The sequence below is a fragment of the Rhopalosiphum padi genome, chromosome 3 (assembly GCF_020882245.1).
Source record: "Rhopalosiphum padi isolate XX-2018 chromosome 3, ASM2088224v1, whole genome shotgun sequence".
NCBI classification, from domain to species: Eukaryota; Metazoa; Arthropoda; class Insecta; order Hemiptera; family Aphididae; genus Rhopalosiphum; species Rhopalosiphum padi.
The window spans coordinates 41,395,136-41,412,145 of NC_083599.1; the positions used below are offsets into that span (position 1 = coordinate 41,395,136).

The following is a 17,010-nucleotide window of genomic DNA, read 5'->3' on the forward strand; positions in this document are numbered from 1 at the left end:
AAAAGTATGATGCATACCTATCGTGTATTTTTAATTATTCTATGAACATAAAATACAAATACTTAATAAATTATATGGGATCTTGTATTAATATTTTAAGCGTTTGATCAAGCTTATTCATTTGTATCAAATTAAAAAAAAAAAATATTAAAATTAAAACAAATATTTTGAAATTTCTATCAAGTATAGAAAATAATAATTTAAATAACATAATAGTTTTATAGAATAAAAGTAAAGTTAAAAATTTATCTTTCTGAAATTTAATTTATTCTGATTTTACACTATTATTGTTCTTATTACTTGTCATCTTAAAATGTTGATGAAGTAATGAAGTATACATTTTTTTAATTATAAATTTAAGTAGTCAGCTGAGTGCTGACCAACACCTATTAATTAATATTAATAATATTATCATGATCAAAAAATGCTTCAGAACTACTCAGCTTTACACATTTTGTAAATTTTTTTATAAAATCTATTTATTTTATAAGTTAAATAATAATATTTTGTAACAGTAAATGAGTAAATTTTTGATAATAATAATTATGTAATTATATATATACTTACTGTGTCATGTAGTACATGTAGTAATTTAGACTTCTCCGATTCAAAAATGTAATAAATTTAAAATAAAAACTAGATCATTTATATTGTATTGCAACTGGATATAAAATATGAACTTAATTTACTTATAAATGGGAATTAATTAGAAATAGGAATATAGGATTACAAATAAGAGTATAAGTGATTATAATACAATTTTAAGAAAAAACATAAGGTATAATATATAAATATATTAAAATAATAATTCATGTAGAATAAAAACAACGTCTATAAACAAAGTATAGGTAAGTAAGTTTCAAGTGTATATATTTTTAGTATATACACCTTGTGATTTTTCGTTCATCAACAATACAATTCGTATAGGTATTTATCTTAATTCCCTTATATCATTTAATGTTTTTATTAATTACTAATATCAATACTAATTTAAATCAATTTCTATTTTTATTTGTACTTCTCATAGTAGATATTATTCAATTTAATTAATTACAATAAAATGTATATTAATATTTCAGTTTTTTTTTTTATTTTTTTAAATATACATAATTACATAATTCCAAAACTTTAATCCTTATGCAGTAGGTGTACCCATTCAAATATATTTATTTTTAAGTTAAGTATTCATTTGGCAATTAGATGCAAAATTAATTTTTGTTAATTCAATTAATTTTACTATCATAAATACTTATTTATATTAAACAACTTAGAAAAAAAAGTTAATTTTTAACAATTATAATGTATTTTATTAACAACAAAAACATGATTACGGTTTTAATAACAAACAAGATTAAAGATATAATCTACAGTTTAGTACTTATAAGTTATGATTTATAAATTCATAACTATTAGCTAAGATTATTTTCAAATTTTCAAACTACAGTTCCCCAGTTTTAAACAGGTTTAAAAATTAATAATATAAACTAATTTGTATTATATGCTAGAGAACTTCACCTCTTGCTTATCAACCACAATTCATATTATTATTTTTAATAATAATATTTATGTAATTTAAAAGTATTATAATGATGTTAATAAACAGTTTAAAAAAGAATTAAAAAATAAGTACCTATTTTGGAAATACTTACATAGATAGATAAATTAATTGTGCAGTCGGATTGATATAACTAATAATACATTTTATGACATTTGCAATATTTGTGTTGGAACTTACAGTTTTTTAAGGCATAATAAATAATAATAATTGTATAAATAATAGAATTTAATACTATAAAATTGTCCCTAATACCATATTTAACACTTTAACTGTGGCAGGGTTTGACCTGAGCGATTCCCCTATGCTGAACATTTTTCGTAATAATAGTAGTAAAAATTAAAAATATAAAAATACCCAGAATCTCAAATTACCGCGAATTAAACAATTTCAACTGTTTATCTGTGCAGTGGCGCTAGCACAAATACGATTTTTCAACGTCAGCAGTCAAAGTGTTAATGAACATTTTTTTTTCATTAATAAATATTAAATTTAAATCTACATTTCAGGGTTAAAAAAAAAATTATCATGTGAAGATTATCCAACTTATTTTATAAAACCAAAAATTTATTTCTGTTGATAAAAAAAGAAATATTTTATACTTGCCTTTATATTATTGGGCTCCAAATTAAAGTCAACAACATAAAATAAAATAATTAATATACACAATACATTTATTTAAAAAATCTAAATGTCAATGAAAATTCATTTATTATAACATAAATATAAATACTACTACACTAAGTACTTATACAATTATTTAGAATGATTTAATAATTAATATTATGATCAAAGGTTTACATTTAGAATTAATAAACACAATTTGTACTTACGTTTAATATCTCACATTTCGTTTTTAAATAATAGTTTGGATCATGTATTTTGAACATAACTGCAACAATAAATATACATTTTAATAAATAAATTAAAATAAATGTTTAATATAATTCAATAAAATTATTCATAAGTTTACTTATTTTATGAATTTTATTATACATAATATAATTTTCAAAAGTTTAAGATTTTGAAATCAGTAATAATTAGTAATTATTTTTCAAATATATTCAAGTAATTAATTATATACATGACAACTTGTGGGTCATTTAAATTTTTTTTTTATATAGAACAGAAATAATCAACTTTTAAAAATGAACAAATATTTTCATAGAAAAGAAGATCATAATATTTAATTAATTCATGAATTTAAAATTATAGATAATAATATAATCCTTGTAATTTTAATTAGTTATAGATTGTTTCCAACACTAAATATATTAACTTAATTACCCATTTTCATTAGATCCTGATGGTTTTAGAATTTCATTAAATGTTTGAAATTTATGATCCGACTGATCTTCAGTATGAAGAAGTGTTGATAGTTTCTAAGAAAAACAAAAAATAATTAAGAATAATGATATGTACATAATTATTTATTTTGAAAAATAAGTGTTTTACTAACCTTTTGACGTCTATATTTTTGTAATTTATTGAATTGATTGATATCAGATAGTTTTTTTAAACCTATTATCCTATAATATTTTAATTCAATTAATCGCAGTCTTAACAGTTTTTCGTTCTTTAATCCTTCAATCAAGGCCCTATGAACGTCAATATTCATAAATCTTGACATTTTCACTAAACGCTCCACAAATGTTTGTTCAGAACTAAAAATGTAAATAAAAAACATATAATTATAAATATTTTCAATTAAAATCAATGCTCGAATTGAGAAAAAAATAAGTAGAGATCAATCCAACAATTTAAAAAACCGCGTTCTAAGTGCAAATTTTAATAAAAATTATTTTGGACATAAGTTTGTGCCATCCCCCCCATTCTTGTGAAAAAATAAAGTTGGGGTACACAAAAAAAATAAACAAATAGTAGGGGAGCTCAGTCCCCTTGCGCACAAAATTTGAGCAATGATTAAAATGTAATACAATACCATTTTAAATAAGTACTTAGGCTAATTGATCATATAATAACTTTAGGACTTTTAAAATTTAGTACATTTTATAAATTAGAATAAGTATTTTTTAAAGTAGTGTTATCATTATCTAATCTAAACATGATATATGGGTGATTTATAGTTCGGTGCCACTACACAAATATAAACAATAATTGTAAATGTTATAATTAAATTATAAAATAATATACAATTTACAAATGTATTTCAGAAATAATTTAATTTAAGTACAAGTAAAATTAATGTTCTATTAAATTATTTGCTAAAGTAAGATTATATTATATTATTATTATTTTCATAATCTATTGCGGTAAATAACAAATACCTAAATAGATGAGTTAAAATAAGAAAAATGTGTTTTAAGCTTTTAATTCATAATATTATAAATGATTATACTTACAATGGTTTTATTTTTGGTAATTCTTTATTTTTGTACATTGCAAAATGTTCAATCAATCTATAATTGTGAACACATTTTTTAGCTATTCTTCGATCCCATAAAACATCATTATATCGTTCTAGAGAAATTAATGCTTTTACTGTAACAGATTTAAATAATAACATAGTTAATAAGTTGATAAATAATGTTTTTTTAAAAACTATATTACCTTTTTTAATATTGAGCATGGTGCTCATATATAGATCTTTTGATTTCTAAAAAAATGTTAAATATGAATATATATAACGGCAAATATAAATTACAATTATTCACATTAAATCAATAATGCAATCAAGTAAAATACATTCATTTTAATCTTTTAATTTTAAATTATTTTATATTTGAGTCATAATTAAGAATAGTAGTAAATTATTGCTATATTAGTATATAATATAAGAACAATTTACTACACAATACATTAATTTCAAGTAGAGTAATTTATAAACAAATATATTACATTAAAAATATTGATTTATAATTTATATTATAGTATATCTTACAAAGGTATATTTAGTATCCATTACATTTTTGGTAGTGCCATTATACTTTTCCATAGAATGTTTTGAATGAAAACATTCTATATTAGTTTCAAAATCTTCCACATTATCCAAAGAAGATTCAGCTATATTCATATAAGGCTAATAAAAATAATAAATTTAAAGTAGTTAATATGAATAATAATAAAAATATAAAAGATAGTTCTAAACGATTATTTCATACATATTCAAATTCATCAGCAATGTTATTATAACTAGTATAAGCGAATAAATTATAATCCACTACAGGATACTTCATTTCAATAGGTTGTTTAAAAGACCATGTACGATCTAAAATTAATGGCTTATTTGATGGTGGTTTCCAAGTTCCTCGCCTAATTGGATCTTCAAAGTATCGAAGTAAATACTCCTTTTTTATTTCTGTTATTAAATATATAAATTAAAATATAATATATGTATGTAATACCAAACATGTTAAGAAAGTATATAGTTTTATACACAGTATGAATTATAAAAAAATATTAACAAAAAATCTAAAACATACCTTCAGGAGTTCTTATTATAAAATAATTAACTTTTCCAATATGTTCATAAAAATTAGTTTTATTGAATTCTTCTGCAATTTTTTCCCAATTACCATAACCATATATAGCCGTATAATCTAATAATAACTCTAAATCTGATTTATTCCACGTATTTTTTTCATTTTCAATTGTTTCTTCTTCTGTATCTGTTATTATCTATAAAATAATTATTAGTTAGTGTTGCTTTTAATTCAAAATTCCAATATAGAAATTTAACATATCAATTAAAAAGTAGGCATATTTTTACAGACAATTTATATTTTGTTAGTAAAAATTAACATAATTAAAAAATATTATTTTTTATGAAGTTTATAGTAGGACTTAAAACATTGTAAATTAAATAAGCTAATTAACAATACAAGACTTTATTTAGAATAAATATTAAAACCATTTTGTGTTCGTCAATTTGTGTTCCAAGGTTTGATTAAAGAATAAACCGTGTTTAATTCAGTGGTTCTCAATCAGGATGACATGAATCCAGCTTAGGAATGATACAAAATTTCCCATTACATTTATAAAAATTATTATTTTTTTTTTTTTATTTGCCAATTTAGTGTTTAAAGTGTCAACGTACATTAAACACAGCAAAACAAATAAAGTGTAAACTTAGTATTTTTCTGTGTACTGTGTGTTTCTTTATTTTTTAATAAAAGAACAATTCTAAAATAAACAGTTAAGATTGTTTATTATTTTAAAGTTAGGGTGACACAGTATTTGATTCTAGTAGAAAGATGACATGAATCAAAAAAGTTTGAGAACCACTGCTTTAATGAGAGAACAATTAAATATTGAACAATTGGGATCTAAACACATTTTAAAAGTTCAAATATTTGATATTTATACATTGCTTAAAAAAACAAGCTATAATTAAATTATTTGTGTAAGATTATGAAACAAATAACATGCAAACATGCATAACAAAGTTGAAAATAAATTACCTATACTCATTCAAAAACACAGGTTAGTCAAGGTTCAATAATGTAATTTATAATACCTACCTAATATTAAAATTAACATTATTCTCAAACATCAAAAAATTAATTATGTAAATTTAAGTCATTACGAAGATACATCAATTAATGATTATAAAGACACATATAGGGAGATAAATTGCACTGCAGCTTAGTGCTTTGTAAGACTTTTAATATCAACTTGACCTGAAACTTAAATTAATTGCAGAATCTAAAATTATTGTCGATGTATATTTTTATTATTTATAATAAAAATATACATCAACTACTCATTGTCAAATAAAAATAGTATTATTGCTATATTTATATTTTTATCAGCTGAGACAATATTATTTATAAAATCATAAATATTTCATATTATTGAATTTATTTTATAAACAAATAATTTTAATACATTATTGTATTTCACAGTTTTTTTTTACCTGATGTTAAAAATGTACAAGTAGGTACTATTATAGCTAAAATATTCACCACAAAGTTATCCATTTCACATAGGTAATTTTAAGCATACCAATAAGTAATAAATACCATACATAACTATATTATAATATTTAAGTTTCCAAAATAATAAATATACACTTAATCTACACAAAAATCTACTAATTAAATGCATTATTTTACTTAAAGAGTATGACTAACAAATATCATTACCCAAAATCAAAGGCCAACTACAGTTTTACCTTTAAATATAAATCATATTATAATAATATTGTAATAATTTATATGCTTATGATATATGTTGTCTTTGTAAAATAAATGTAAAATATAACAAATAAGTGTTCAGAAGTACTAATTATATTAGTATATAAAGACATCATCTGTGGTTATCTTACAGTACTTCAATATTTAAATAAAAATACTGATTAACATGCTAATTAAAATATTTTGAAAACCTGAAGTAAAATATACCTTATGATTTTATAATATTTTTTTTTCAATATTACTTTATTATTAAAGCTAAAAACAATAAATTGGTTCTTCTAAATAAAAATTTGTTAAAATATTTAACATTTATAAAATCATTGTTCCCACACGTGGATATGGTGTCCAGTATTAAAAAATAATATGTCTTACATTTTAAGATAGTTTGCTAATATTAACTGTTAAATGTATACCAATGGTATATGTAAGTTTTCACTTTATAATTTATACATAAAAAAAAAATTATAGTCGGAGACAAATTATATTTTTACTTACACTTGAAGTTTTATTAGAAGTTTTGAAACATCCCATTTCAACTGCATCTTCATATATAATTAAAGGTTCAACATGGGCATATATTTTAAAAAGTTGCCAAATCCTTGGATTTAAAATTAAATTTTCAAATTCTGATTTTGCTTCTAAATAAATAAAATGATTCAAGTATAAAATATATATCATAATCTTAAACAGAAATGATAAATTTGAATGAACAATATTTCATAAAATAGGTATATTTATGATTATTTTAAATAAAAATATTAAAATCTATCAACCATTATAAGCTAACTGTAGGAAATATTTTTTTTATTTCACATAAACACGGCTATGCCAAATAATTATCAATTACACTTATGTACGCTATCATAATTTCAATAGTTTTTGGACAAGTTTTCTTAAGATTACTGAAATAATTTTAAAGAAGTGGTAAAATAGTGGTAGAAATAAAAAAAATGTCCTTGTGGCTTGCCACATGTATTATAAACTAGCTATGTATTTATTTATTCACAAAACATTGAGAGATATATTTTTGATATACAGTGAAAGAATTCTTCATTTTGTATGAAATATGTCTTTTTGTCAAATGTATCCTACTCTGCTGTTTGTTATATATTAAGACAGATTGTGAAAAAGAAATTAAGTTCAAAAATGTTTAACCTTGTTCAATTAATTTCTTAGATGAGTATTATTATTATAGTTGGATAACAAAAGAAAAGATTAACTTTTTTATTTTCAACTTGAAAATACTTATGTTTTAGGGGAAAGGTACAATTAACTTTTTGATTTTTATAAATACTCCAAATTATAGTTATAAAAATAATTATTAGCTTACCATTAACTGTTTTGGATCTAATATGTTGAGCCACAGAATTCCAATCTGTAATACAATTTTCAGAATTTAATGGATCTATGTATTTATCAGAGTGCTCACATAACCATTCTTCTAAAGCATATAAAAATGCTAATTCTTCTATAGCAGTCCAATTGGACCCTTGAAAATAAGCTTCACTAGAATAAGTCTGAAAATAATAAAATAAAAATACTATTAAGAGATTAAATAAATATATCTGAAATCTTTTAAATGTTCTATTTATTATCTAAAAATTAAATAATGTAATGTAAAGCTAAATTTTAAGCTAATAACCTACGCTTTTGAAGCCTTAATCTTAAGACAATAGTAATAATAATAAATAAAAAAAAATTGAAATACATACTTTCACTTCAGTTATCAAAGTATAACCATGACTATTTTTATGTTTTCCAATTTCAGCTCCACTCGCAAAACACTACAACCACGTAGAATTATTATTTAAAAAAATATATACAGTGGTGTAATTCTTTTATCAAATAACTTAATAGATCAAAATCATTAACATTTTTGATATTTTTTTTGTCGTCATAATTAACAGTCAAAATAAAATAATATTAAAAAAAATATTATATTTTAACTTTTTTGTGTGACACATTTTTAATTTCATATTCTAAAGCACAATTTTTTTTTGGAGTATTTTGGTATATGATAAAAATCGAAATTTGGATGTGTAGTTTTTAAGTTAAAAATATTTTAAGGTTTAGGTGAGTGGAGTAAAGTAGTACAGAGATAATCTGCAAAAATTTTGGTCTACTATTCCACTTACCTATACTATAAAGTATAAATACTTAACTCATAAACTACTTATCTAAATTTCGATTTTTATACAGCAAATACCTCTAAAAATATTCTGTTTCCGAGTATGAAATTAAAAAACGTATGTAGTATTCAAAATAGTAAGCAACTTTAAAAATTAAAATAACAAAAAATATTAAGAAATATATATATATTTTTTTATAAATATTGTTTTACTTCGACTGGAAATTAAGTAAAAAAAAAAAAAAATAAATGTAAGTGGATTTTGAAATAATGAGTATGTTATACTATTATGATAAAAGAATCACCCAGTATATAGCAAATAATGGTATAATTATGTATATAATATAAGTGTATAACTAACCACTAGACATAGATAAAAATTTTCACAAGTCTGTTTATTTGAACAACAAGTATATACAGTAATTAATTTGTAATTTGAAAATTTATGGTTGTCTGTCCGATAACCTATAACTTCAAATTCATCTTGACAGTATGTACAGACTAAACACTTTCCTAAAACAAAAACAATTAAGATTATTATGGTGTACTATATTATATAATATAAAATTGTTTTGATTCAATCAAACATGGCTATAAGCAAAATTAACAATGATATTTTTATTTCTAACAGATCTTAAAGATATAATGCTGTTATAAGGAGTTTACATTTTTATTTTTGTATGCATACATGGCTTAAATAATAACATTTTTTGATACTAGTAGATAGTGATTTAAAAGTTTCATTTAGCTTCTGAACAGCTCATTAATTTGAACTAGATGGAAAACTAAATGACAAAATAATGTAATTTTTTTTGTATAAAATAAATTAAATATTTGAATAAATTAAAATAATAGATTTAGACTTGCAATTATCATTATTCATGATGTTAAGTCAATTTTTTTCAAAAGTTGTTACTAATTGTGAACTTAAAGGTCTAACATAAGTCTTAATTCAATACATAGTACTGATTATTTAAAGTTTATTTTTAAATTCAATATTTCTCAATTTATTATTATTTATTTTTATTTTATTAAAAAAAAAAATTGGAAATTTAATTGAACAGAACAAAAAAAGATTTTGACTAAAAATTCTTTTTTTACAAACTTTTAGATTCAGTTGATTCATTTGCTTCAATTTTTGGTTCTTCAATTGTATATTTGTATTCATCTACATCGTCTATTGAGGGTGGATAAAAAAAAATATCCAAATCTTCAATAGGAAGTTGCTGAAAACAATAATTAAGATGATATTCATTAAATATTAAATCAAAAATATATTGACTAGATATAAAATTACAAAATTACTTTTTTTAAAACATGTTCATAGTCACATCTAGGTCCTTCAATACGTTTTGTTCGATCAGGTATTTGTGGTCTTGTAATTGATGACGGTAACCAAGTTCCACGCAAAATAGGATTTTGAATAAAACGGAGTACATATTCTTCTTTAATTTCTATTTATAAATATTTATCAATATTAATTTTAACATATTGGTTTAATAATGTATATAACTAATACTAAGAAAATATGTCTAACAATGCAGCTAGTATTGAAGTTGATTAATAATTTTCATAACTTATGGCCTATATGTAGCTAAAAATAAAATTAAACAAATATTTTTTATAAATAAATTATTATAGATATATCATAATTCTTAATTGATTAAAAATATTAAGCAAATTATTAATTGTAGTTACTTAAGAGGATGGTGCACCCACATGTGTTGTCTCCGTCTTACACACGTAAGGCCTGGTAATTTTTCATTCGCTAGTTTCAATAGTGTGCTTTTAGTTTTGATATTAGAGTGAATTGACCTATTATCAAACTTTTAGTTAAGAACATTATATGTGTTCTCTCATTGATTTTATACAATATTTTAATTTTTAAGTAAATAATGAGCATTTTCAAATATTTTTCTTACTCATAACTCACTTAAAATTTAAAATATCGTAAAAAACCAACGAGAGAACACAGATAATGTTCTTAACTAACTCTAATATCAAAACTATAAGCACACTATTGAAACTGGCGAACGAAAATTTACCATGTCTTACTTGTGTAAGAAGGAAACAACACATGTGGGTACACCGTCCTCTTAAAATAGAAATAATTTAACTATTTATACACATAACAAATCTATTGTATCTCTATGATACATGATAACATAGTAAAAATTTAATATTATAATAATACGAGTATGTCAAGAAATTAAATAAAAATCAATTACTTATTGCTGATAAATATATGCGTTTTCCTCTTGGATATTCCATGTTTATAATTGTATTATATTGTTTACACATATCTTCCCAATTTCCATAGCCAAATTCTCCAACACATTGTAATAATAATTGTACTTGGTAACTATCTAATATATTCTTATTTTGCAATGTCAGATCCTAAATAAAAAAAATATAAATAATTCTTCAATGCACAGAAGATATTGTTAATTAGAATATTTATTATAGAAACTAACAAGTTAAAAAAAAAACTTAATAATTGGCATACAATTTCCCCAATACAAAATTTAATATATTTTTATTTTTAATATTAAGTTTGTAATTATTTAATATTGTATTTTTATAAAATTTGTTGTGTTAATTCTTATATACAGTCATAATTTAAATAAAAAATTATAACATTGTATGCACACATTTTCATTTATTGGCTATTAATATTTTTATTTTGTCACATTAACAAATGTATAACATATAGAGACATATAGTATTCTACTTATCACATAATCTACATTATATGTGATGATTATAAGTGTATCATTGATATATCACCATAACGTTATGAGACTAAGTTATCACGAAAATAGCGATCAATTAGGGGGAAAAATTTCCTTAGTATGTTGTGGGCCATCAAAATGTTAATATTTTCCAAAATGGATCATACTATGAAATGTTTGGGAATCTCTGATTTAATTATTTGAAATGTAATATTTAGGATAGATACCTGATTGTTATATCGATTAAATTTAATATTTTCTTCTATAATTTCATAATCTTCTTTTTTTTCTCTATCTGCTGGAATTTTTAGGTACTGAAAAAAATATATTTATTTAATATATTAAACAATATGAATGTTCACAATGAATATATAATCATAAAATATAAATAAATAATTATACTGGATCTGGGAGTTACAAAAAAGGACAATAACATGAAACATTAAAATAATGATATAAAAAATAATCAAATTATGGATGATTATACAAATACAAGTAGAATATAACTATTAAGTTCTATAGATATAACATACTTTACGTGTTGGGAAATAAATAGGACAATTTTCTAAACAGCCCATTGCTATAGCTTGATCTAATGTTACAACTTGGGGATATCCTGTATGTTTATTAACTAGTTTAATAACATTTTGACCAAAATATCCGTTAACAAAAGTATTGTAATATTCTTTTTTCACATCTTAAAAAAATATAAAATATATAAAATATTAGGTTAATAAATAATAAATACACTTAAAAAAAATGTTTAATATAATATTCAATAAACCTTCAGGATTTTCAGACCCAACTATACTAGCAATATCTTCCCAGCTATCCACAAGTTTTTTTGATCCTAAATATTTTTCGTTGTCTTCAGAAATCCATTCTTCTAAAGCATCCAAAAGTTTTGTTGAAAAAGTACTTGATTTAAAAATTGTCTATAATTGAATCAATGCAAAATTATATTAAAATATATTCTATATAAACAATATACCTTATACTTACAACTAATTTATAATCATGGTAGTTTTTATGGAAGCCAATTTCAGCTCCACTGGAAAAACACTAAAATAATAATCATAACAAAAATTATAAGACATTATTAATAAATTAAAAATTAAAAACCCCTACTACTTTAAATTTTAATACCCGATTTCTATTTTAAAATATAATAATTAAATATTAACTTATAGAGGTATTTATGAGAAAAAAAATCTGTTTTGTAACAACAGTAATAAAAATATAAAGTTTAATAGTGCACATTTTGAGTGTATTAGGATATTTGGTCTATAGTTAATTTTTTGAAGCTACCAGTATACATTACTTCATTTATTTGTTTACTTTGGCTTATTTTTGTTCATGTACCATAGTAGTATAGTACGGGGTTTGTTAGTTATGATAGTGCTATGAGAATAATGGTATTGATCGAAATTATAACAAATAAGATACAATTACTAAAAAATAAATGGATATTTTATATTTTAAAATTTGCTTTTGATTTTTTTACTGTGCATATTTTGCAAGTATCTAACATGTTTATTTATGATTACATGAACTTAAGAGCATTATTATTTACCAAAATTAAAAAACAATTGTGCACATTATGTAATTACTAATTATAATTTAACGAAAAATGAAAATGTTAGTTTATAAAATAAAAATATTTTAACTATATATAATATTAACTATAATATATATATATATATTATTATTATTATATTATTATAATTTTTAATAAATAAAACTTTAAAAAAATGATCAATGAATTTTTTAATGTTAAATAAACTATTTGGGTTTAAGTATTTACAAATTAATTGTTACCATTAAACAAAGAAAAAAATCATCACAAATTGCACAACGGACAAAAATAATCATTGAATTATAAGCAGTATTTGATTGACATGGAAAACTTGATATTTCATCTTGACAATATGTACAAAAATAATTCACTTGTGATACAGGAATACCTAAAACATTTTAAAATAATCAATTAGGAAATGTAGTTCAAAAAATAAATAAAATCCAAAAAATCCTTTCTATAATTTAAATTGTATTTTAAGAAATAAATAACTGCATATTATTATAAAACAAAACAATTAACAATTAAATTTAAGTTCTTAAATAATATTATAATAATAAGTAATTAATATGGTAAATATCTTAATATGTATAAATTAAAAATTTTAAATTGTATCATTATAGATATTTAAAGATTATGTGATTCAGAATTTAACTCATGATTAGTCATTACCATTAATTGAATTTGAATCATCGGGTATACAAGTTGACATAATGTATACCAAATTATAGTTCTTAAAAAAACTACTGGATTACTTCTCTTTCAAATATTTGAAACGACATAACTTCATCTGGTTTAATAAAACGCTGAAATGTAAATTCAAAATACATTATTTAATTCCTTAATATTCTACTTATTTTCAAGGAGAATAACTGTTATTCTATGTGAAATCTTAATCATTAATTAGTACATTATATTATAATAAAATTAATTAATTCCACAGTTGTTATTATGAAAACCAATAAATAAATCTTGTGTACCACTAATATTTTAAATTGGAACATATTTTCAATGATAATTTTGTTTGGTAGTTACACCTATTCTAAACGAGAAGATAGTTTAAATATTAAAAAGCATACTCATTAAAGTCAGTAGTCCATAAATACAAAAAGAATGAGCACTCGTCACTTTTGTTTTATAATGTTATTATACCACTATATCAGTTAGAAGAGAAAACAGGGGGAGAATAATTATCATGTACTTGTTTTTTTTATCTATTTCATCCACTGATAGTAAAATACTTTTTCTTATTTTAATTAGATATTTTAATTTTAATTAAAGATAATATAATACATATATATATATATATATATTACTTATTTAGTAATTCATTAATTACAAATTTATTTATTTTTAATTTAAGCCAGTGCTCAATTTAAATTAATAATAGTTTAAACCAAGAAGTTAATTTATTATTGTATTAGAAAGACTAGGTTAAATAGGTAAAGTTCTTATTAGATCACAGTAACATATTTAAAAGAAATAATGATACCTACCATGACGTGAAATAACTTGATTACTTATTCATTTTTTTATATAATTAAGAAAACAATTCAAACACTGAGTCCAATATTATTATAATAAGTAGCTACGTTGTTTTTAAATTTACATTAAGTAATACATGTTTAACAATAATATTGATGTTTCAAGATAACTGATAAAAGGCATGTCGACGACCGACTATTCCTAATCAACAATTTTACTGTAAATATTGTAAAATGGCTCCGTTAACAATCGTGCTTCATATGTTTTTTAAGCAACTGATAATATTATCAATCTAAAAAATATGATAAAACTCAAACTCATGACATAATTACTTATACTTACTAATTACTTGCTTTATATATTTTCATAGATCATGATCATATTATATTATTATACGAGAATAAACACTAGAAAGTAGTAAGGCTGATGTCGCGCCATTTCCCATTGAAAATATATAATTATTCAATATATTGATTCATTAAATAGGTAAGTCACAGATATATAACTGTGAAATTTAAAACCAATGATAAATCTATGTGTTACGTATGAAAAACGATTCTTAGTAAATATGGTCTATTAGCCTATATTACTAAGTACCTATATCATGATATTTTTATTGATATTGCTATTAAAAGGACGTCGCACTTGTATGTGTTGTCTCCATCTTACACATGTACGACTTAGACATAGCGCGTTTATGCAGTCTGAGTAGAAACCGGCTCAATTTTGGTTATAGAGTAAATATACCTATTTTTAAAATTAAAAGTTGACAATATTTCGGAGGGCAAGATGCTTAGCTTTTTTAAAACGATTATAATGAACGTTATATTAGAAATAATGAAAAATACTCAGCATCTTGCCCTCCAAAATATTGTCATCTTTTAATTTTATAATAGGTATATTTACTCTAGAACCAAAATAGAGCGAGTTCTACACAAATTGTGTAAATGCATATTGTCTTGACCTACTTAATGCAGTGGTGTGTTTACAGGATAGGCCGACTAGGCCCGGGCCTACCCAATTTTTATTTGACTGTTTGGTTCCATGTCATAGGAAAAATCTTCCCTAATAATTATAAGCTCACTTACACACTATAGAACAAAACTGGCCTACCCAATTATTTTGTGCTAAACACGCTACTGACTTAATGGTTAAGTATACTCGTCACTTGATATCTACTGTACAACAGAACAGTTACCTATCTAATTTCCCCTTTTTTATTGTAGTTTAAAGCATAACCTAAGACTTATTCAAAATCAAGAAGACCTAATTTATTAATATTCCTCTTACAAAAAATGTTATGCAGTTAAGCGCTAGTTGTTATGTAGTTTAATTGGTATGTTCATGTATAAAACAAAAAACAATTGGAAAACTTTAAACAAAATAAAAATTTTGTGATTACATGTTTATTATTATTGTAAAAAAGTTGTCCATTCCATCTTCAAAGAATTTACATAGTTATATATTAAAATCAACTTAATACTTTTAATCGTCCCTGCATATTATTATTAAAGGTAAAAGATTATAAGTAGATTACTTTAATTATAAAATGCGCTAATTATTGATAAATATAACATTTTTCATTCTATTTTGACTAGTGTACAATCAAGTTTATTATTATAAAACAAAATTATAAAATATTTAACCTTATTTTGTTGTTGTATTAAAAAATATATTTCAAAAATAACATAATATATTAGTTCTATTAATCACTGAAAAATAAAATCAATTATGCAGGCTAAGAGTTATGTTTTACCAGAGGACTGTCCAAAAGATTAGCTTGGAAATTATAACAAAATCTAAGTTGCATAGTAAGACATAATATGCCAAGGATTTGAAAATGCACTCATCATATATGCTCACCAGTCAGTATCCATCGATATTGAACTCCACTCTATGTCCTGTGGGGTATATTTCTACTTTACCAGGCACCCTATTTGTCAGACATCATAAGCCAATTTAATCAATCCTTGTACGTCCCACTAAGTAAGGGACTTGTGGAGCCTTTTTATGATTAAGCAATAACGTGAATAGCAAGAACGCCCAAGAGCAAAGCAAAATATGTTTAAGAATGTTTGAGACTGAATCGTCTGCTACTTCGACCCATGGGCCATGTTCCCAAAAAACATTGTTTTTGTAGGTTGGTGCATTGGCGTCAAGCCACAAAGTGATGTAGCACACTATGGCTATAATAGCCCATCCTATTTCTTGTCCGTTGCAGTGAATGAGTGAAACCGTACCCACATCTTCAGCTATTATTTTGTTATATTAAACATTTTCATTTTCATAACAATAATATGATAATATTGTAAAAATATAATTTAGACGGACAGATGTCGCTACCGGTATGGCCGGTCTGTGCAAGTAATATATTTTTT

At 22.5% G+C, this 17,010-nt stretch overlaps 1 protein-coding gene across 5 annotated transcripts; it reads right to left on the reverse strand.

Annotated features, from left to right (window-relative positions):
- Positions 1-2,211: 2,211 nt before the first annotated feature.
- LOC132924125 (uncharacterized) lies at positions 2,212-16,511 on the reverse strand. 5 transcript variants are annotated; one of them, XM_060988234.1, is made up of 22 exons: positions 16,496-16,511; positions 13,820-13,953; positions 13,390-13,535; positions 12,574-12,633; positions 12,356-12,506; positions 12,105-12,268; positions 11,799-11,885; positions 11,068-11,236; positions 10,145-10,293; positions 9,945-10,065; positions 9,201-9,352; positions 8,424-8,495; positions 8,042-8,228; positions 7,207-7,349; positions 4,999-5,194; positions 4,678-4,874; positions 4,458-4,595; positions 4,127-4,172; positions 3,919-4,057; positions 3,015-3,219; positions 2,843-2,937; positions 2,212-2,447 (listed from the first exon to the last, which is right to left on the reverse strand). In XM_060988234.1, the coding sequence occupies exons 2-22, from the start codon at positions 13,857-13,859 to the stop codon at positions 2,429-2,431; spliced, it is 2,676 nt and encodes an 891-aa protein (XP_060844217.1). In that variant the 5' UTR covers positions 13,860-13,953; positions 16,496-16,511; the 3' UTR covers positions 2,212-2,428. The 5 variants fall into 5 exon arrangements, with proteins under 5 accessions (XP_060844217.1, XP_060844220.1, XP_060844215.1 ...); XM_060988237.1 differs by lacking the exon at positions 16,496-16,511 and adding an exon at positions 14,644-14,795 and having other exon boundaries at positions 4,482-4,595; XM_060988232.1 differs by lacking the exon at positions 16,496-16,511 and adding an exon at positions 14,644-14,795.
- Between the last annotated feature and the right edge of the window lie 499 nt (positions 16,512-17,010).